At 31.5% G+C, this 21,979-nt stretch overlaps 3 protein-coding genes across 9 annotated transcripts; 2 read left to right on the top strand and 1 right to left on the bottom strand.

Annotated features, from left to right (window-relative positions):
• Window positions 1-92: 92 nt before the first annotated feature.
• On the top strand, window positions 93-5,457 carry LOC100743187 (protein tumorous imaginal discs, mitochondrial). Of its 3 annotated transcripts, XM_012384798.3 has the most exons (8): window positions 139-187; window positions 253-281; window positions 604-841; window positions 1,983-2,464; window positions 3,433-3,696; window positions 3,796-4,240; window positions 4,682-4,789; window positions 4,935-5,457. In XM_012384798.3, exons 1-7 carry the CDS (start codon window positions 154-156, stop codon window positions 4,780-4,782), a joined length of 1,593 nt encoding a protein of 530 aa, XP_012240221.2. In that variant the 5' UTR covers window positions 139-153; the 3' UTR covers window positions 4,783-4,789; window positions 4,935-5,457. The 3 variants fall into 3 exon arrangements, with proteins under 3 accessions (XP_033176262.1, XP_012240221.2, XP_024222883.1); XM_033320371.1 differs by lacking the exons at window positions 253-281; window positions 4,682-4,789 and having other exon boundaries at window positions 93-187; XM_024367115.2 differs by lacking the exons at window positions 139-187; window positions 253-281; window positions 604-841; window positions 4,682-4,789 and adding an exon at window positions 1,403-1,421.
• A 1,020-nt stretch (window positions 5,458-6,477) lies between these two features.
• On the bottom strand, window positions 6,478-17,321 carry LOC100743309 (open rectifier potassium channel protein 1). Of its 3 annotated transcripts, none has more exons than XM_012384781.3 (7): window positions 17,307-17,321; window positions 16,337-17,209; window positions 13,573-14,489; window positions 10,802-11,041; window positions 8,736-9,068; window positions 7,998-8,228; window positions 6,478-6,905 (listed from the first exon to the last, which is right to left on the bottom strand). In XM_012384781.3, exons 3-7 carry the CDS (start codon window positions 13,883-13,885, stop codon window positions 6,649-6,651), a joined length of 1,374 nt encoding a protein of 457 aa, XP_012240204.1. In that variant the 5' UTR covers window positions 13,886-14,489; window positions 16,337-17,209; window positions 17,307-17,321; the 3' UTR covers window positions 6,478-6,648. The 3 variants fall into 3 exon arrangements, with proteins under 3 accessions (XP_012240204.1, XP_024222916.1, XP_024222917.1); XM_024367148.2 differs by having other exon boundaries at window positions 13,573-13,863; XM_024367149.2 differs by lacking the exon at window positions 17,307-17,321 and having other exon boundaries at window positions 13,573-13,697; window positions 16,337-16,651.
• On the top strand, window positions 8,926-21,774 carry LOC100743432 (beta-1,4-glucuronyltransferase 1). Of its 3 annotated transcripts, none has more exons than XM_024367150.2 (5): window positions 8,926-9,049; window positions 18,257-18,965; window positions 19,716-20,104; window positions 20,501-20,678; window positions 21,316-21,774. In XM_024367150.2, the coding sequence occupies exons 2-5, from the start codon at window positions 18,420-18,422 to the stop codon at window positions 21,526-21,528; spliced, it is 1,326 nt and encodes a 441-aa protein (XP_024222918.1). In that variant the 5' UTR covers window positions 8,926-9,049; window positions 18,257-18,419; the 3' UTR covers window positions 21,529-21,774. The 3 variants fall into 3 exon arrangements, with proteins under 3 accessions (XP_024222918.1, XP_003488938.1, XP_033176263.1); XM_003488890.4 differs by having other exon boundaries at window positions 20,477-20,678; XM_033320372.1 differs by lacking the exon at window positions 8,926-9,049 and adding an exon at window positions 17,835-17,992 and having other exon boundaries at window positions 20,477-20,678.
• Window positions 21,775-21,979: the final 205 nt, after the last annotated feature.

Raw genomic sequence — 21,979 nt, 5'->3', positions numbered from 1 at the left:
AATATCGTTCGGTTATTAAGCCTACCAAGCCAACCTAACCCCCCCCCAGGAGAAGTTATCAGACCTGTAAATAATACATATATACGACTGTGCTTCATAGGTTTGTACGAAATGACATTCGTGTAGTCGCAACGTTCGTGTGCGGATTGGTGCATGCGCTGGTGTACGAACCGGTGTTCGTCTGGTTGTGGGTAATAACAGATGTCGTACCAACACTTGTGTGATCCTAGCTTTAAAAATGTGTTATTCTAGCTCAATATTTACACTGGAGCCTCAACTTCGTACCGAACCTTTTAATATTACAATTAATGCTGCTATTATTTGATATTAAACGTATAGTTCGGATACTTTTGCGACCTATGATTTGCCATTAGATCTAATAAAATCTTTCTAACTCGAATTTGTGTTAGATTTTTTAGATATTGATTTTAATAGAATTATCCTTACTTGTTGTTCATTTATAATAAATACAGCAATTTTAAAAATGCAAACTTAATTTAAGATAAAAGATATAAATAAGGATATATAATATAAAAATATAAATAATAATAAATAAGTCTCTCAAGTTAAATTTCTTAAATTTGGTATTAATATAACTTCCAGAAAACATGCTGTAGTCTCAATGTGTCACGTGATAATGCAGCCATGCGTCTTTTATGCAACATGGCGACCGGCAAAGGACTTGCAATCGTTCTCCGACCAAAAACTATTAATTTATTCAGCAACAGTAAATTAAATAAATTTCCATGTGGTATTGTGCAAAAATGTAGCACGTGTCACCGATCTGTTACAACAATAGCATTGAATGTCGGTAGTTGGAGCTCAAAAAAATCAGGAAAATGTAATGTATACATCTGATCACGAATATTATGCAGATTACATCACACTTTATTCATAATACGTATTTTATTTCGAATTTGTTGACATATTAGATATATCTTGGTATTTTGAAAAAATTTTCTATTTTTAATTATATATAATATCATGAATGCCTTGTCTTCTTACTTACAATTTTAATGAGTAAACTTTCAAAGTAAAATATAACCTGAAACTTCACAACACATGCTTATCGTTTTTACTCCTAACAATTGTTTATAGTAGTATCTCAGATAGACTTTTATTCTTTAAATTTTGTTCTAACATATTAATATAAATATCTGTTAATTTTATGCTAACGTGTCAAAGTTATTAACTATGTTAACAAAATTTTAAAGTAAATAAATTATCTTATATAGGGTGTATAGAAAAGCTGGAGTAAATCTTTAAAAGCATATAGTACTCGTCAAAACAAACAAAAATATCTTAATAATTATTGGTCCAAAAACCATTAATTTTGGAATTATAAAATGTTTTTGTCAATAAGGCATTAACTCAACAGCATATATTCAATATATCTTCCATTTATTTCAACACACACTATGGCATGTTTTATCATAGTAGCATGTACAGTTTGATATTTGACATTTCACGATTCATTGTATCAACTCATTTAATACAGGACCTGATTTACTATATATTGTACTTCTATACATTAAATATCTTATAACTCCAATACTAATGGATTTTGAACCAATCTTTATTAAGATCTTTTTAATTAATTTGAGTACATTACACGTTCCTAAACTTTTTGCCCAACTTTTTTATATACCTTGTTTATTATAAATCATATTCTACTTGTAATCCTTTGCATTCTTTAAGCTTTCTACCTTTGATTCTAAGATTGATAGAATTCTAAGACAATTCTATTACTTGCTTATTATATGATTTATTTTATTAATTATATAAATTTACTAAAAATATATTTTATAATTTTTAATTAGTTCATTAATATTTTATTTAGAGAAATAATCTCAATGAAAAATAGGTATACATGCATTAACAATATGTTTGTGTGTGTATTTTTTTCACTATTATTATTATTATTATTATATTTAGAAAAATTCTTTCTAACATAAAATATTATTTATTAAATATAATTGCAGATATGATAGATAATTTATCCAAAGTTCAAAGAGGAATACATACAACAAGCAAACTATTAAAACGTAATTATTATGAAATATTGGGTGTATCTAAGAACGCTGCTGCAAAGGATATTAAAAAGGCTTACTATCAGCTTGCTAAAAAGTACCACCCTGATACAAATAAAGGAGATCCAGATGCAAGTAGAAAGTTTCAAGAAGTTTCAGAAGCATATGAAGTACTAAGCGATGATCAGAAAAGAAAAGAGTATGACACATGGGGAGCCACATCAGAACAAATGGGGATGGGACAGGGCCATGGTGGTGGTGGTGGTGGTGGTGGCCATGCTGGAGATTTTACTGAAGGTTGGCAATTCAGATCATCCATCAACCCGGAGGAATTATTTAGAAAGATATTTGGAGAAGGTGGATTTCAAAGTAATATCTTTAATGATTTTGAAGATTATCAAGAATCAAAGTATGGTTTTGGAGCAGCTCAAGAGGTACTTTTATATGTAGAGTAAAGCTACCTTATTTGGACTAATAGGGACACAAAACCGTTTAGATAATGAAATTTTTGGATAATGGAACAATCACTTTCCTAATATGAAATTTCATTTATTCAAATACAGACTGAGATTAATTTCTTAGTTTCTTCAACTATTTGTAGATCCTATATCTTTCTGACTGCTAAATCACATAATTTTTTCAACATAAATAACTGCATAGAGTTACATTCTTCCTATATGTCAAGTCCAAATATTACAAATGTTTCAGCATGAAAAGGCATCTCTTCATCACCACTTTTGTTTCTGTGATCATTTGTGTAAAATCATCATTATTATCGTGTTTATTGCAATGAAATCATTTCGTTACATTAGTATATTTAAGATTTTTCTTTGAATAATTTTTAATAACATGTTTTTGATTTTTAATGTTTGTGACTGTGGCTTTTCCAACAATATGTATTTTTGCTAGATCTGTTGCACTTACACCATTTTCGAGTTATTTAATTATGTCGTATTTTGTTTCGATAGTTAGAATGTTATTAGCTGCATACTAAATTCTTGTAATGAGAATTCACTCGTCTGAATAAAAAAAAGAATTCATTATATATGAACTAGTGACTAATAAAATATGTACATATTTGAAACAAAAAGAGGTATCCGTTACTGGAAAATATAACATTTGGATATTAGGGTATTCGGATTATGGGTGTTCTACTGTATATATGTACATATATACAGAGTGTGTCAGAATTATAAGTTTAATTTTTTAATATTGCTGAAGTAAAATAAGCAATGAATATCTCAAAACAAATGAACCGGATTCATTGCATATATCACCTTTTTTGATTCAGAATGACCAGAGTGGTCAAATATCCTGATAAAGTTGTTTCTTTGTGGGATACTATTATGTTATACATTTTGGTATATTAATTATTTGCAAGTTTTATTTCTCTGATTTTTAGGTTGTTATGAATTTAACATTTTCTCAAGCTGCCAGAGGAGTGAATAAAGAGGTTCAGTTAAATGTAGTAGATAAGTGTCCAAAATGTTCAGGGTCACGATGTGAACCAGGAACGAAAGCAGTTAAGTGCCACTATTGTAACGGAACTGGAATGGAAACGATTAGTACTGGCCCTTTTGTAATGAGATCTACTTGTCGTTATTGTCATGGTAGCAGAATGTTCATTAAATATCCATGCATGGAATGTCAAGCAAAAGGACAAACGGTACAAATACATTTTTGTGTTAATTAAAATTAAATAAATTTTTTTTTAAATAAATATTTCTGTATGTCATAATTGTTTTACAATAAAATATTTTAATAGGTGCAACGCAAGAAAGTAACAGTCCCTGTACCAGCTGGTGTTGAAGATGGTCAAACTATTCGGATGGCTGTTGGTAATAAAGAAATATTTATAACATTCCGTGTGGAAAAATCGAAATACTTTCGAAGAGATGGTGCAGACATACATACGGATGCTGAAATTTCGTTATCACAAGCAGTACTGGGTGGTACAATAAGAATAGAAGGCGTTTATGAAGATCATACTATACAAATTCGGCCTGGTACTTCGTCCCATACTAAAATTCGACTTAATAGTAAAGGAATGAAAAAAGTAAATGGCACAGGACATGGAGACCATTATGTACACATTAAAATTGCTGTACCTACAAAATTAACTGATAAACAATTGGCATTACTCCAAGCTTATGCTGAACTTGAAGATGATACACCTGGAACTATATATAGCATAACATATAAAACAGATGGTAAGGATAAACATGATGAATCATGATATTGAGAACAGTACATTACAAAAGTAGAGAAAAGTTAACAAAATTTTTGTCTTCTTTTTTCTTCTTTATATAATAAATTAAACTTCGTAACAATTTTGAAGTTATGAATATTCCGAATAGAATTTTTTCAATAATTTTTGTTCCTTGTAAAATCAAGTATAAGATTAGATTTGTGTGTCGCTTGAGTTTCCTCATGTGTACCTGCCCTTGCTAATTCAATAAATGATGTAAAAATTTATATATGCGTTTCATTAGCGTTTCATATTAATAAAATATGTTTTTGAAGAAAGAATGTTAACAGACTGCATTACAAATAACGTAATAGTCAAACAAGTTTTATATATCTCCGTAATTTCTTTACTTCATTTAATTTCAAGTTCTTTTATCTTGAGAGTTTACATACTTTTTTGGCAGGTCCAAAGGTAAAAACTCAAGCGAGACAGAATACACAAAGTGAACCGAATGATGAAAATGATGGTCTCCTTAACAAAATCAAGAAAGCAATATTTGGGTAAAATTTGGGTGAGTGAATCTTTAAGAGGAAACGCAAAAATTATTTTTTTCTGTATAATTTATTTGTATGATTAATAAGTTCATAATAAAGCATGATCTTTTAATATAGATTATGCTGAAAAATTCTACTTTATTACATTTGTTTTATCCACAGGAACTAAACAAAGTTATGCTGGTCCTTTGGATTTGTTGGAATCCATACGAATAGCATTAGGTGACAAGGATATTTCTCATAGAAACTCTGGGTCTTCTAACTGCGAAGGTCGAGAAGATAAATCTGAAGATAATAATGGAATGAAAAGCAGTAGCTCGGTAAATGAAGATGTTGACACAATGAGAAGACGAAAAGTATCTTAAATTCAATGACTAAAAAATTATTTGCAGTATCACTAGAAGCAATTAAACAAGAAATATAAAAGTAAAAGTTATTATCATGTAAAGGATTCTGATGCATCGATGTTATAAATATTACTTAAATTACAAACAAATTGACTGTAATCCACTTTTTCAAACGTAATTATATATTGAGAACATTGTTTATCTGATTAACATAGTTTGTTAATGTACTTGTGCAAATGTATTCATACAAAGATTAATAGTTACCGAAGTATCAGAATTAATAGATAATTATAGTTATATTACTTGTGTAATAAACTATGCAAACTGTCATATTTCTACTTATGTTTTATCGCTATATCCTTCATTCCATACCATACTATCCAAAACAAATTTATATGTTTAACATTTTATTATTAATTTTAATATCTTGAATTTCATTTCACTACGTTTGGTATAAATTAATCTAGCGCAAATGAAACAAAACTATAAAGTATAAATTTAATTTATTAGTTTAACTACATTGCAGAAGTATGTGTAAAATATAAACAATATATAATAATAGATCATAGATAGTGTCCATATTATGACTTTAAATCAGTATTTTACTTTAAATAATTTCTTCAGTAATCAAATGTTTAAGGTTCAAGTAATACAGATATATATACATATACATGATTTTTTAATTTGACAAATGTAGTATAGTCACATTAGAAAGTTACACGATAAATATGATTTTGTAAATATCAATATTGAATTTTTTGAATGTAAGTACAACAGAATGGAAGAAAATTTATTGATTGAAAAAGATAGATATTCTTGTTAATCATTTTTAATAAAATGGTTTCTAACACATTTTATGTTTTCATATCAAAATTTTCATTATTCTTGTCATAGATTAATATTTACTCTATGTACAATGATATCTTTATGCATGTGAAAATAGAGTGTGTTAATACTCGTAGTAATTAAAGATTCTTACTAATTGATGCAGAATGTGTTTTATTACACCTGCTGCCTACGAAGAACGTTAATTTATTGAATATTCCTAACTAGAGATATTAAATATTTACATAATTTAAAAGTATTTATATAAATATTATATAAAATATTCATAAAATAATTTTATCGATTTTGGAGTTTATGACGTATGTAGTATTGTATATATGTATGTATATATTCAATTATTTTATTCATTTTATGCCGATATCGTGTTTCGTATTATCTTACGAATGCTAATAAATTATGATGTATGAATTATGATGATAGCTGAAGAATATTGTTATTTATAATATATACTTTATAATTAAAACATATGGTGTAAATGTGGAACATAGAATTCTATTGTGTTTTATATATTTATAATTTTTTATAAAATTTTATTCTGAAAATTATCGATCTTGAAATTACATTTTACTGATATGTATATTTTAATGCAATTCAGTGAAATATGCATTACAACGAAACAGCTTTATGACAAATTATCTTTAAGATAGTTATATATTCGAAATATAAAACGTTTCTTGAAAATACTATGCTTCGATTAATAAACCATATTTGAGACCAATATTGGTCAAGTTCTGGGTAGTTGATACACCCAAAACCGCAACCGCAATAGCAGCAATAGTGACTGCACCTTCCAAGTAAAGACCGTATAATACTCGCACATAGCCAACTATTGTTGAAAGACCACCAGCAGCAGTAAAATCTAAAGGAAATAGAACACTTGCTGCAATTGGCCTGGATCTAGCTACTCCAAAACACAAGACTCCCAGCAGATAGTAAGTGGCTGTAATTGAAAATAATGTATAGTTTTTAATTTAACATTAAATAAAATTAATAATTAAATTAACATTAATATTCGAACACAGTACTATCTCTGCGATAATAACGAGTTATTCTGAGTGGTAATTTTTATCGACCTTAATTTTATTTCACCCTGTACATGACATTATTTACTTAAAGTCATATTCTAAATCAATTGGCAAAGTTTTGCTTTTTTAACATGAAACATTTTATAAGGGCATATTTTTATCCTAATAAAAAAATAATACTTGAATCAGATTTTATGACTCCAAAGACCCCTAAAACAAGTCTCATTGAAATTACCGATGATATATTTACTGACACTAAATTTATCAGCATCAGACTTGCCCAACATCGCAGTTGACCGACACCAGACTATATCAGCAACAGCTTCAACTTAATTATTATGTTTGGCAGTATGACTGTCAGTATCAGCACAGATAAATAAGAGCGGATTTTTATTTATCCGTGTCAGTTTATTGCTGCAGATAAAATCGGTGACCGATCGCCTTACAGTGGCCGGGTTAAAAATGCTAACCCAAACTTAACACAAACCACTTGATATTGATTTGTATTGAAATTACATTCAAACTTATCGTAAATTAATTGAAATTTACAAACGAAAACTTATTTAATTGCTAAGCAGATCGTGTTCGATATTTGGTTTGGATTAGTTCCTTAATCCGTACACCGTAAGGTGGCAGGCTATCAATCATCTATAGCATAAAATCTATCTAAGTAAAAGTCCTCTCTTATTCCCTTTTACTTTTGTGCTAATATTGCCAGTCAATCGAAGCTGTCGTCAGCAAAAGCTGTGGTCTATGAAATCTGGAGTCGGTCAAATTTGGTGTCAGTGAATAGTCATCGACGAAATCTGTGTCAATGCTTTCAATGGGATCCCCTAAAACTGTCCTGTTTGTAATTAATCGCGTAAAGTTAACAGACATATAAATTTACTCCAGGTTTTTACTTTTTCAGATCACTAATCGTGATAACGTTATATTAACCAATCTCATAGAAAAATTATATGAATATTATAAGTGTATATACACGGGTATTATGATTTTATAATTACCTACACAAACGAAGGGCACTACCTTAACCCATTTTGGTACTGGCGGTGTATAACTTAGCTCTGTTTGCTCGTATCCTTCAAGTATCCTCGATATAGCATATCTTTGTAATCGTACTGCTAACAGAAGACCAAGATTCATAACTAAAAGAAAATGTGCAGGTATACCAATTGCTGCAAAAATAACAGTTACTGTTCGACCAGCTGTCGTTCGTGGAACCGGGGCACCAAAACCTAAGGGAAATAAAAGCATATTATAAACTGGCAAAAGTAAAAAAATATATGTGCCTATACGTAACTATGTTGCTTAAGCATCTAAAAACAGTATAGAATAGATAAAAGTAAGCGCCCAATTATATTTTTCGAAAGATTCGTTATCAGACTGCGTATTTTTATGAACTGTGCAAAATTATACAAAATATACATAGCATGAAAGACATGTAAACTATTCAATGTATAATGCTTTCCATAATATTTGTCAGGTAAAACAATTTTGTACCGAGGTTTAATTTTATCAATTATACTCTCAAAAATATAAATTTTCATAAAAATCCGCAGTCTATTCATTATGTTTCCTAAGTTTGCTAATGTTACATTTTATACTAATTATTTAAAGAAACGATACAATGTGCATATTAAAATCTTGCATTTGAAACTAATACCGTTTGTATTTCTTCTTTTTTATATTTATTACAATAATTAAGAAGCATTTATTTGCTACAGAAACAACATTTTAATTACCAAGAGTGGTGAGAAGTGAAAGCGCAAATAAGATACAACCCGGAAACGTCCAAAGTTGTCCACTATTTCCACTTTCGCCATATCCAGAACTAACTGCCATCAATAGCAACTTCTCGTGTTTTTCTACATATTGGTGCACTTTGTTACTCCAAAGCGGTTCTACGTCTTCTTCTTTTTCTGTACGCAACTGTCTCAATTCCGTCGCTAAGCCAACCGCTAAATCTTTCTGCATATCCTTCAATTTTACAACTTGCTCACGTTCCCGAGGGCCCTCAATCACGCAAAAAGCCACTGCACCAGCAATTGCCCAAATGGTAAGTAACCACGTCAATCCTATAATACGTAAATCACGTTTGTTAACTAAAAATAGTAAAAGCGAATTACACATTAAAATTGTTTGCCGATATGAGAATCATTTTTTTCAATAATTCACTGTACGCCCCGCTGCTTAGGTTCACCTCCTTTCGTTCGTATCAGGAGGTTTACTCGCGTGCAGGGATATTTTGGTCTATTTTTAATTATCAATAAAGACAAAGCCGAAAACGCAATTTTTTATTTCGGCGTCAAGAATCACCCCTTAAACTATGAAACATCTGTTGCTGGACACTCTGGACGGTGGCATATGAAAATATTCAAACACTCCTAAAAGCTTTGATTTGAAAAGCTTCGCTTCGAGAGCTCATTGTACTTCTAAGGACAATGGAAAAAATCCATATATATATATATATATCTTCTATCTGTATTAGTTTATGCGATATAACGAATTTTCTGTTTTTATTTTGTGTTATCTAGTTATTAGAGGTGCACGGACACTCGATATTTCGAGTTCGGATGGGGTCGAGAATTCTACTCGAGATTGTGTCGTGATCCCTAAAGTTTGTAACGTCTGTGTACTCCCGATATTTCGTATTATTTCTTATGGTCAAATGTGGAAATCATTCTAAATCTAAAGATAGAAAATCCGATTGTAAAATTAAAAAAAAGCAGACCAGATCCAAGCCTCGGGTACCTGTACACTCCTACTAATTACCTTCACAGAAAAGGACCACGTTGTATTTAGAGGCAATCCTGTAAACGTCTTGTCATGCATCCGATTACATTCTGAATGATTCCTGAATTTGCCGAAAAGCTTGTTCCATTCTGAACCTTAATATATTAACATCATCAATAGAGTTTTCACTGTTTGCAAAATTCCTTATATCTCATAGACAAAGATAGAGCATACGTTTATATGAACTTCTCTCATTGTTTTTAGATTTACAACCAACTCCTCGAGCGAGTCTCACACGTTCTGGTACACCCTGTATACTATGTGAAATATTTGAAAATTTCATTAGCACTGTAGCGAGACTCGACCTCGATTATTACTCCTACCTCGAGTCTGAAAATTGGATCTGAAAATGTAATAGAGGTTACAAGATATTTATTGGAAGCATACGTTTCGCAAAGATCAACAAAGTATTTCAACAGTCAATTGTGCGTTATATTCATAGAATACGGTATGTAGCGAGAACATCTTTAGCATTTGTACGAGTAGAACTTCGACTTTTAGTTTCTGCAATTGCTCTTGTTTGAAAACTCCTCTGTAATTGCTCTTTCTATAATAGAAGTTCACCACTTTTCCCCAGTACTTATTATTCTTTGTTCACATAATAGAAGCTCTTCAGACAAGTGAATTCAACCAGTAAGAGTTCAGTTAATCGACTAAATTACTAACTTAACTAAAGTTTCGTTCCAATAGTTGGATTTCAGGTAAGTAGAGTTCTACTGTAACTGAATGTTTAAGACTACTAGTCGTGCTGTATACTAATTTCGCACTAAATGTATGTTTGGTGATAAATGTCTTGTAACTTCTATATCCATTTTCGGATTGATTTCAAATTTTAGTATTATAAGCTTAGTTTTGCGGGGACAAAAACAATATTCATAAAAATATTGTGTGGTAAGTGTTCGAATACTTTCATGAGCCACTATATGTATACTTTATGGAAAGTATCTTCGATACACTATTTTTTATTAGCAATCATAAATTATGAGCGAAAGAAGAGATATCAATGTATTTTTACCAAACAACGAGAGTGATAATCTTCCTAGAAATCTAATATGTTTCCATATTTTCGAAAATCCTTTTACATTTGACGAAGCTACATCTTCTTCTTCGACGATATCTTTAACGGATGGTAAAACCCTGAGTCGCAATGGTAGTCCAACTGTTGTTTGAATAGCAATTGATTTCGTCGGTTTTTCGGAATTTGCGGTCGTTTTGTATCGCGGAGAGATGTCTTCCGAAACTGTTGTAGGTGTATCTAAGAATAATAGACTAAATTATTACTATACTTCCAAAGTATATAATTTTAATGCAACCTTTAAAAGTGATTTTCTTGCTTTATAATGTATCACGTAGATGATCAAAAATGATGATAAGAAGGAAATATATTTTCATTATTCAAGACCATTATAGTTAAATATAACATTGTCTCTAATAACGACGAGCCTCGCAAATCTTTAAGAATACAAGGTCTGGCACAATAACATGTACAGGTGGGCGTGAGGTGATTTCTTATGAAAAAATAAGAAGAAAATTTGACTAGCGCATAGTTGAACTTGGCTGATCACCGAGTGCGAGGAAATAATCAACAGGAAATTATCCTATACACGAAAATAAGTCGATAAGTGGAAACAATTTTTCACAAGATTCTTTGTTTCCGAGAAAAATAAATTTGAAAATATATCATGCGCGTGTACCAGGCCTGTTCTTAACTAAGCATATCGTTGCTTGGCATTGATAGTGGCATAACTCAACAAATTTTAAACTACACTATGTTTCTATTTTTATCGTGTAAAACAGTAAATATTTTCCATCGGTTTTGCGTCATAAGGAAAAATTATTACTTATGCTGTTATCAACCTGGCCTTAGTTTTACAACACTGGCTCATCTTCAGTCGTTTTGCGACAAGTAGATGTTATACTGCTTTCGCGAATAGTCGCATAGCTTGTATCAAGTCAGCCTTATAACATCGTTGAAACGACTCGCGAAGATTTCTTTGTAAATTTGAAAAAAACTCTTTTCTAAAATATATATTTTTCGGGTTGTGCCACTATCAATGTTGTGCCAAGCAGCGACACTCAAACTTTATTTTCTTGGAAATGAAACCTTAAATGGAAAGTATTTTTACTTATTTTTGCACGTATAATAATCTCCTGTTGACTATTTACTCTTACCCAGTCGCTAATTAGTCACGATCAAGCGTCTTGGATAAATTTTCAAACTCGATTTTCTCAGAAATTAAGCTTCGAACGAAAAAATGTTATTCGATATTTTCCCCTTATTTTTTATAAGGAATTATCACATGCCCGCTTGTCTATAGCCTATATATACATGTTATTCGATTCGATCCTATATATGTACATAGATATGTTCCTGTAATGCATGAAATGTTATTACTTCGTTGAATTTATTGTGTATATTGTCAATATATTTCTTTAATTTGAATTACAATTATATAGTACAGTAGAGTATATACGCATCTTGAGACTCATCTAAATTTTCTTAGGCTTAATTTCCAATTTTAAACTCTATAGTGCGTTCCGCTGTCCTACATTCGGTTTTTCCTTACGTATTGATTTAGTTCTTCTTAACGCGTTATTATTAATGAAACCAGAAATAGCATATACATCCAACCGGTGATACAGTCATCAAACTTATACTCCTGTACAATTCTGCAAATTATATAGTATTATTTAAAAGTATTGTATAGTATACATGAATATGTATACATATAAACGAGCTTGAAGGCAGAGAGATAAAGATAAAGATTTTGTCACAAAATAATTAGAGAAGCTTAGAAATATTTTAAAACTATCGCCAAAATAGATTGTTTTATTTTAATTTTACTTTGTCTTGCTTTTATTATTTTATTCAGTATCGTTGCAAATTTATGGTTTGTGTGTTTTATATATTCATATAAACATTTTTATATGTCTCATGTAAAAAAATGTAAAATTTTAAGCTATCATAAAGAATGATTATACCTTAGGAATTATTATTATTATTATCTATCGTCGTTTAAATTCGGTTTGTCTCTAATAAATGACACTATTAAATATAAGTATAATTAGCTTCCATCTATTATTAAATAATCAATTAACGAGTAACCAAGTGTAGAGGTAGTAATAGTAGTAAACATAAACGTACACATATCAAAAGAACAAATGAATATTCCACAACATAATATAAAACTATGTGATTAGAACTAGATTGACACGTAGAATGATCACTATTTCTCGTTTTATATACGCACGTATATTGTAACTGGTTCGTAATTTAAATATCTTTTTGTGTTTTAACATACTTACATTGACGTATCTTTGTCAAATTAAGTTAATATATCGACTTGTATAAGTTATTATATGAGGTGTATTTAAAACTGAAACTAAGAAGAAAACATAAAAAAATGTGAAGATCACAGGAAGAGTTATGTGAAGAAATGAGAGAAAAATGTGAAGAGTTAAACTGTTATATAATTTATACAAGATACACGTCTCTACGTCTAAACATTCTGAAGAATTCATTTTGAAAATAGTATAGTTCCAATAACGTTTACTTGAATATGCAGGAGCTGGAGAAAATAAAATATATGTATATATGCATGCATAATATCAATATGACGTGTAAGAGGTGTTTCCATTATTTTGTCCAACCCCTGTACACGATATGCTCGTATGATCAAATAATCTTGACAAACACTGTTAAAATTTAATCGATGATACAGAAATGTAAATATCTTTAATACGTTATCATACGATGTCAAAACACTTGACAAAAATTAGCCATACCTATTGCAAACACTACATCGTTGTCGTCTTCATTCTGGTTGTGCCTCTGCTGTTCGGTCATCGTTATGTGAAACTCGGTAACGCGACGTCCGATCTCGTCCTTCGATTTCGGATGTATTACGTTCCTATGGGCAGAATGTCGTATTTTGTGGATCTTGATCGCCCTGTGCATTTTCTTCCCGGCATGTTGTTTACGAGCGCATGTAACAGCAGACAGCGAAACAGGTGTCAACTTCGCAACGTCTATAACATCACTAACGGGCGTCGCAACACCCCCAAGGATTGGCGGTGCTGGGAAAAGGGGCACGTCCATTGACAAAGGTCAAGGTTCCTTTGCTTATGAAGTACAATGCTATCATCGATAGCGATTTCTTTCTTTAACCTAGTCCTTTGTTGGTTCTACATCAATGTACCAAGGTAACGGAGGCATGTGTAACTTTTTTCTTTACACATATAACTAGTGCACTGGTGATGCAATCGTTTCCATTTCATAACTATTTATCCATGACCTTTCAGTATGCACAAATTTAATTTATAAAGAATATTTACCGAGGAACAAAGAAGTTTTGGGTTGAAACTGGTTCGTAAGAAATGTTTGTACAAGAGGAAGCTGTTTGGTAGTAGCATTTTATATTTAATGGATTTAAATTCGAGCATCTTTTGATACTTTTGATATTTTCAAGTTTTATTTTTTATTTATTTCTAGTTGTATTTAAAAGAGATAATGATAGGAATGTTTGTTCCATTTCATGGCCATCGTTATATGTATTGCCTTTGTAAAATTTACGTAAGAGTTATAGCTTATTTTATGTTTTTATTTCATATAATATTATTATTATTTGTTCTTAACATCTTATTAATGCATGTAATATTAGAAAATTTTTTAATTCATTTATGACTTACAATTGCAACAACATCTGAAATAATGAAAACAAATTTCTGCGTTAGTTCAAAATATGAATAGTAACCATTTTGATCTTACTTATTTTCTTTATATATTTTATCTATATATTCTATTTATCTCCTCTAGTCGATCACTTACGAAAATTTAATTATTTAATCATGCTAGATAAAGTTACTTGAGGCGGTGCTAGGTCTAGATTACTGCACACCTAAGTATATAATACCAGGCAAAGCTCAGAGAGAAAGAGAAGGTTGGGGTTAGAGCAGGGGCAAGAGCTTTGAGGTATGAAGAGAGTATAAGAAGAGGTGTAGGTGGATTATTAGGTAAAGAATGCGTAAAAGAAAAAGAAAGGGAAGTTAGAAGAACAAAAAGTATCAGAGCAAGAGAAGAATGGTTTTAGAGAAGTGATTGCAGCCAGCTAGGCGTAGAAAATCTAAGACAGCAGAAGATTGATATAATTAAGGTTCTGACAGAAAGGGACGAAGAGTTGCAAGGTCAAGATGCAATATAATAGAATTTGGAATGCCAAATGTAATAGTAGGTACAAATATGCACGTAAGAGTAGTGGGCAAAACGAAATATCTGGAGAATGAAGGAAAAGGAGGCAGCCAGAGGCCTGTAGACTGGCAAATCGTTACTGGTCAGGAGAGGAAAAGAGAAAATGTATTTTATGTAGGTTAAAGATATGCACTATAGATAGTGCTATAACAATTGTTAAAATATTGCTAAGTTTCCAGCGTACTAAGAGAGGAAAAGATAGGAGAATAGGGTTGTCATTTATAAAATTACCGGATTTTCAGAGGTCAATTTCACCCCCTTAAAGTGAATTTGAACAGGAGAACAAATTTGCTTAATACATTTCTGTGTTTTCTCCTCATATCCCCAAAGTTTCTTAATTTTTAGAATTTGCAGGTTGCGAATCTTCCGTTGTCGAATGAAAAAATCTCTCCACTACTTCGATAGCCTACTTCTTTACTACCCTGTACTACCACTAGCCTCCCTCTTTCATCTTCAATTCAGTGGTTGGAATATTTGTTACTCTTTCCATTCCTAATATGTCACTATGACATACTTTTGTGCATAGTACGGAAACTAGAACCAACCACCCCTATATATGTATAATCTTGACAACATATTTCAAGAGCATCAAAATCAGTAAGGAGGTAACTATTCGGCAACTTGGCCAAGTTTATTGATATTTATACCATAATCTTTTTTCACCATTCGGAAGAACAAGATAACAAAACCTAATTTCTGTGTCACCCTGTATGATCGTAATAAAAGCTTATATAAGGTATTAATAGTAAGTATAATATAATGAAAAGTTTAGGATTTATTAAATTAATTTTAGATATTTAACTATCCGTTATTTCAGCATATTTTCTATCTGTAATTGTTGATATTATTTTTTCACATACATATATCGTTGAGTAATCATGTGAAACAAATTTACAAAAATAAGAATTATATTATTTATATGTTCTTTCACTTTTTAACTCTCACATAATGTATAGAATTGTTAACAAATGTATAGAATTATTTGTTCAATCTCTGTTTAAAGAATACTAAGTCCAAACCACTCGAATCTACTATAGGTCAGTCGTAGTATATCTACGATGCTCGATGCTTAAAAATTATAAACAATACTTATGTTTCTATTTTCCTAGATATCGAATGCATGCTCCTTTTCCTTCGCGTTTGTGATGTAAATGTAATCTCAAAGTAAACGTTTAAAAAGAGGAGCCGTGTGATAACAGGAAAACAAAGCTGATAAAGCTGCACTTAAAGGTCATATAATATATGTGTACGTATTTATCATACCGGTGATTATGTCTTCTTTAAATTTACTCATGTACTTACTATATACACGTACGACCATTGAATGAAAGTCCACGCATCAATATGTAGGCACGACCACACATAACAAACGCGGTTGGTACATCATAAATGAAAGGGAATGGAAGGAATATAAAGTTGAACTTGAAAATTACGATGTTTAGGAATCAAGACGAGACGATCCGTATACTCCTCCGAACAATTTACAGACTACTGGCTTCGAATAGCATTTCGTAGATTTGGCGCATTGCATGCTACGGTGAAGGATGTAGTAACGTAAATGGTTCCCTATCGATACACTAAAATTAGAACACAACCTTGGAATAAATCACGAAGATATTAGCCAAATTTCATCGCACTTCTCGTTTTCTCCAGTAAGATACATCACGGTAGGTCATTGTCGGATGTTGACCTAATGATATATGAATAATTTACGGTAGATACAGCGATTCATAACGCTTGTACAAAATTTTGATGTGTACGTTATACAAAACATTTTAATATTTCATTAGCACTCCCATAAAACACAACTATCGTGATTATATTGATAAAATTTGGAGCGGTATTTGAAACGATAAAATTTAGCGGAGACATTTAGACAGATTTAGGCCACGAGTCACTAGCGACAGAACTGTCGCTTTAATAGTTCTACAGGGTGAGTCACATGAATACTTGTTTTAATTTTTGAGATAAAGAGAAATGTCTGAAACAAAAATTGTTTGGTTCCAAGAGGGCCATCATATGGCTGTCAAAACGTTTTATCCGGTGAATGCGCTTAGAATATTTGAAGTTCGCCGTCATATGTTTAAGTGCAAATACATATTTTTGAACACCTGCCATTGTAACCACTCTCAAGACGATTTCAACGACTACAGTCATTCAAGAACACAAAAGTACCTGTGTGAAAAATGAAAATTCATAAAGTATGCTTCTGAAACAGAACATTTTGTAATATGAAGGCAAACAGTTGTGGATTACTAAAATGGCTACTAACTTTGACACAAGGTCAGATAGGACACATATTGATACGAATTTTTTCCATTATTTTTTGTGATTCCTATTCACTTTTGAAGTATGTCCCATATATTACCCCGTATATTAATGACACACCCCGTATATTAAAATCGGTTTCCCACGTCTTATTGGCGATCAACGGCATGCAGCGAGTGAATATTTTTGTTTATGTACGAGGCTGGTAAAACTGTGTTTTATTTTCTCATTGGATCGTTAGTGGCAACGTAAAGTAAACTACATTCCTAATACGATAATTCCAAAGGTAAACGTGAACGATTATCACCTAGCCAACCATCTATATCATACTTTAAAAGGAATTTCCACCTAGATAAGGTTTCAATTTGTGCACAATGAAATATCAGATATTTAATTCAGGATAAATTGTTAAATCTGTATTTGTGGGTAGGTCTATAGCCAACGGCATGGTCGACTACATAGAGTTTTTCTGGAAAGTTGACCATTTTTAATGAGCCGCAAAAAGATGTTTCATCGCGATAATACCATAGCACAAACGCTGGATAAAAGCAACCTTGAAATTCTCCATAACAAACACGACAATAATGATCTGTTGATGGCACTAAATCACTAATAATAACTTTAAATAGCTTACATATAATCCTATTAGCTATATTCTACGATATTACGAAGTACAATATAAATACATAGGTAGGTATCTCATAATATACGTATGTATACGTGCATGTACACAAACGTTTTTTCTATTGTACAACATCACACGTATGTATATAAATTAATATAATAATTTTATTGCAATACCTATACCCATACAAATACATACAATGCAATACCCATAAAGAATGAAATGGTACAGTCCAGTCGTCGTTTTAGCTGCCATTTATTTTATAGTGGTTACTAAAAATTTGAGCCGAGTTTTTCTATGAATTTAAGCTGAAGTTTTTGTTTTCGTAGGTTTAAATTCTGGCGAATTGCATCGAAGGTAGGCACGCCTGCGCTGTATCGATCCAAAATTGACGGCCTCGTCTTGCCTGAACGGCAACAGCAGTGCCCAAGTACATCTCAGTTCAATGAATTTACCGCGTTTAGAACATGGAAAATCGTCTCTTTAACAACAATGCGTTGCTCTGGTCGAAAGTTCCTAATTTGGTTGAGTTTAATGTTCTTCTTTCTCCTGATCGGTCGTCTCTTGATCGATCGTGGATTCGATTTACCGATACTGGTGATCGGTACTAGCGATATCTTAATACCAAAGACTTATTCAAGTTTTCAGCAAGATGTACAGACTGGAGCACTTGCTTTCGTAGCCGGCATGTACATGGCAGGTCTGCAACCTAGGAACAGAAGTTTCTGCAGATGGTATCATGGCCTGCCGAATATGCTCTCGTATCCGGCATCCAAAGTCACCTGGAGTCCCGAAATCGGTGAGAAGAGCCCCTACAGAATTCTACCGTTTGTATTGCGCGGAACCGAGGAGAGGAACAAGCTGCCTCAGGTGACCCTCTGCACGCACGCCACTGCAGATCAAGTCTATGGAATCGTGGAATTAGCTCGGAGATGGGAGGGTCCATTAAGCCTGGCCGTTTTCACGCCTGGCCTCGACGCTGGTATCGCCGTTGCTCTCCTCGATCGGGCCTGTCGATGCGAACCTGAAATGTACAAGGTTTCCCTATGCACTCGCTCTCAAAACGGGTCGCTAGTAGTATGATTAAACTTCAGGCATTATATGCATACCGCATGTCTAAATCTATTCTCCATCGCGACTATCTCAATTTTCGTTCAATTTTAATTTAGTCATCGCCAACTATTTTGCTTGCGATACGAAAGCAACCGTATCTTAAAAAATGCAATCTGGGACAAAGATACGTGAATAGATAAAGAAAGTAGGTATCATCGAACTAGTGCCAGTATTACTTGGATTTTATTTGTTATAACAAATCCTTATGGTATATGGATTATTTAGTTAGTTTAGTTAATTTGAAATTAACATTTACACTTTTGTGTAAACAAACTGTCTTTAAGGAAAATTCATTGATACCTATCTACACTGCCTGTCCATTTATTTCTGTCCCCTACTCTACGTAATTAACAGCACGCTATAATTTTCTACTGTCACGGTCTCAGAAATACTGCTAATCATGTTTTATAAAAATTATACTCTTTAAAGTGAAATGCAAGATTTTAAATTTCCTCTACCTTAAAAATTGTATGAAAAGAATAAAGTAAATTACGTTGTTTCTAATAATCTCTATAAAACACGTGAGTAAACATAAGTACATTTAAGTAGTTTTTTTAATTACTAAAATACATCGCATCGTATCTATATAAGATTATATGGGTTAAATATAGAGATGAATACACACGTAAGTACACGGAAGTACTAACTACAGTTTTAACGTATGCCCTTTCACAGGTTTCTGTTCATTTGGTATTTCCGGCGAGTCGCCCACCAGCTTTAGGACAGATTACTCGAATTCATGGTGACTGTGCGGCATCCGATCTTCAAAGAGGAGATGGAGGGACAGAAAGGAAACGAAGAAGCATGATTTATCCTATTAACGTAGCCAGAAATGTAGCCAGAATTCAAGCAAACACGACTCGTGTTCTAGTAACTGATATCGAATTATTACCTAGCCAAAGATTAGCATCCGGTTTTATGGAAATTGTCCGGGAAAAAACACCAAAAGGCAGAATCGTGTTCGTGGTACCAGTATTTGAGATAGAATCAAATGAAGTGCCACCATTGACAAAAAAGGAATTGCTTTCAGCAACGAAGGCTGGTCTAGCCGTTTATTTTCACAGGTTTGTAAAAATAATTCCAACTGTGCGAAAATGATTTTACAAAATTCATATCGGAGGGTTGTTTTAACTTTATATGTATTAACATGTGTTACGTTATATACACTGGCAACAAGAAAAAAAGAAAAAAGTATTTGTACACTACTGCGTTTGTTATAGTTAACTAGGTCCAATTATAATAAATTTTGTATCACTTAATGATACATATTTTCATATGATTGTCATCAAAGTTTGATATTATGTAAATGAAACGTAGAATTTAATAAAAGAACGTTTCATTAGAATATAAAAGTGTGTACAAATATTTCTTTCAGCCAGCGTATAACCACAAATGAGAAAATACAAAAGATTTTACAGAGAATTCCTGGTTTATAGATTTCTCTGTTCACATTGTCAAAGGTTCCCTGGACTTAGTAGATGGTTAATTAGACCTGATCCGGGTAAAGTGAAACCTCTTATTATTACGAAAAGGGAATATCCACATCATAGATGGGAGCCTGTATTCATAGGAACGCAAAATGATCCCTTTTATGCTGAAGAAATGTCTTGGGAAGGCAGACAAGATAAAATGAGTCAGGTATTGCGCGTATTCGACGGATTTACAACAGAAATAAAATACTAATAGAATTATACTTGTTCTATAAAATTTTATGCACATATGTATTAATAAATATTAGTATGACATTCTATTTTAGAAGATCTACCATAATGAAAGGATATATTAAAATTAAATTTATAATGAATTTATAATTAATTTATATAAATTTATAACAATTTTACATGCATATAAATTTTAGTATTTACAGGTTATTTATAATAAAAATATACATAGTAACTACAGATTAATCATAAAAAAAATCGTTTTAAATTTCAATTAATCTCGTTAACTGTACTGTACATACTAGGATAGATAATAATTATTAAGAAAAAGATGAGCAATATAACACAATGTAATGATACAATATAGTGTAAGAAACTAGGAATAAGAATGCAACAACCTGCTTGTAATAGGCTGTTGGCCTTAAGTGCAAATAAATTGTTATTGTTGTTATTGTTGTTGTTGTTGTTATTATTATTACTACTATTATTGTTATTATGAGTAATTTCATAATGGTAGATTTTTAAAACGGAATATCATATGAATAATAAATTTTGTAAATAATAATAAATTGTGTAAGAAACGTGTTATATTAATTTTTAACATTTTCTTATAGATGTTCGAGATGTGTCTTTTACACTATCGACTAATTATACTTGATGGTGCCTTTTTAGTCCATACACCAGGTATTAAACGAAAAACAATAAAGATTGACAAAGCAAAACGAGAATTTTTAAAGCCTCACGAAAGAAAGAACGCTCGTATCTATCAACGTATAATTAGACGTTTATTGAAACAATATCCTGTTAATCGCAAATGCGCACAATAATATTTTTCGATAAAGGAAATCAGTATTCAGAGTAATCGCTTTTACTGTAGGAATAAAGTAAACTTTTAAAGATACACGGAGTAGCTATATAAATGCTGTTTGTTTTCTAATAGTGTTATCTATATAAATGATACGTTGTATCTATACTACCATCCATTATAAGAGAGTGTTTTTATATTTATAAACCAGTAGAAATTAACTGAAAATATGTGCCTATTTAAAATACAAAACATAAAAAGTCTCGTAGCAGTAACTCCCTGAATAATGAATATATCACAATAGTTTATTATTACTTAGTAATAGTATAATATATTATTATTTCCATTTTTTGGTTTAACTGGACATTGAGGAACTTTGTTATTATACATAAAAAATATAAAGATACGTGTAAAGAATATAAATATATTCTCCCAGCTAAAGCGTTACTGCGTTTGTTTGATAAAACAAATAT

The sequence above is a fragment of the Bombus impatiens genome, unplaced genomic scaffold (assembly GCF_000188095.3).
Source record: "Bombus impatiens unplaced genomic scaffold, BIMP_2.2 scf_0296, whole genome shotgun sequence".
Classification (NCBI taxonomy): Eukaryota; Metazoa; Arthropoda; class Insecta; order Hymenoptera; family Apidae; genus Bombus; species Bombus impatiens.
Note: the sequence above shows the minus strand (reverse complement) of the source record. Positions and strands in the feature narration are given on the sequence as shown.

Bases quoted from the DNA above. Each gene is read 5' to 3' on its own strand.
- LOC100743187 (XM_012384798.3), top strand. From the start codon at position 154: ATGCGCTGGTGTACGAACCGGTGTTCGTCTGGTT. The intron at 188-252 runs GTGGGTAATAAC...GTGTTATTCTAG, and splicing joins GAACCGGTGTTCGTCTGGTT to CTCAATATTTACACTGGAGC. The intron at 842-1,982 runs GTAATGTATACA...ATATAATTGCAG, and splicing joins CTCAAAAAAATCAGGAAAAT to ATATGATAGATAATTTATCC.
- LOC100743309 (XM_012384781.3), bottom strand. From the start codon at position 13,885: ATGGACGTGCCCCTTTTCCCAGCACCGCCAATCCTTGGGGGTGTTGCG. The intron at 9,069-10,801 runs GTAAAAATACAT...TACGTATTATAG, and splicing joins ATTATCACTCTCGTTGTTTG to GATTGACGTGGTTACTTACC. The intron at 8,229-8,735 runs GTAATTAAAATG...TATTTCCCTTAG, and splicing joins TTCACTTCTCACCACTCTTG to GTTTTGGTGCCCCGGTTCCA.
- LOC100743432 (XM_003488890.4), top strand. From the start codon at position 18,420: ATGCGTTGCTCTGGTCGAAAGTTCCTAATTTGGTTGAGTTTAATGTTC. The intron at 20,105-20,476 runs GTTTGTAAAAAT...CCTGGTTTATAG, and splicing joins CTAGCCGTTTATTTTCACAG to ATTTCTCTGTTCACATTGTC. The intron at 20,679-21,315 runs GTATTGCGCGTA...ATTTTCTTATAG, and splicing joins GACAAGATAAAATGAGTCAG to ATGTTCGAGATGTGTCTTTT.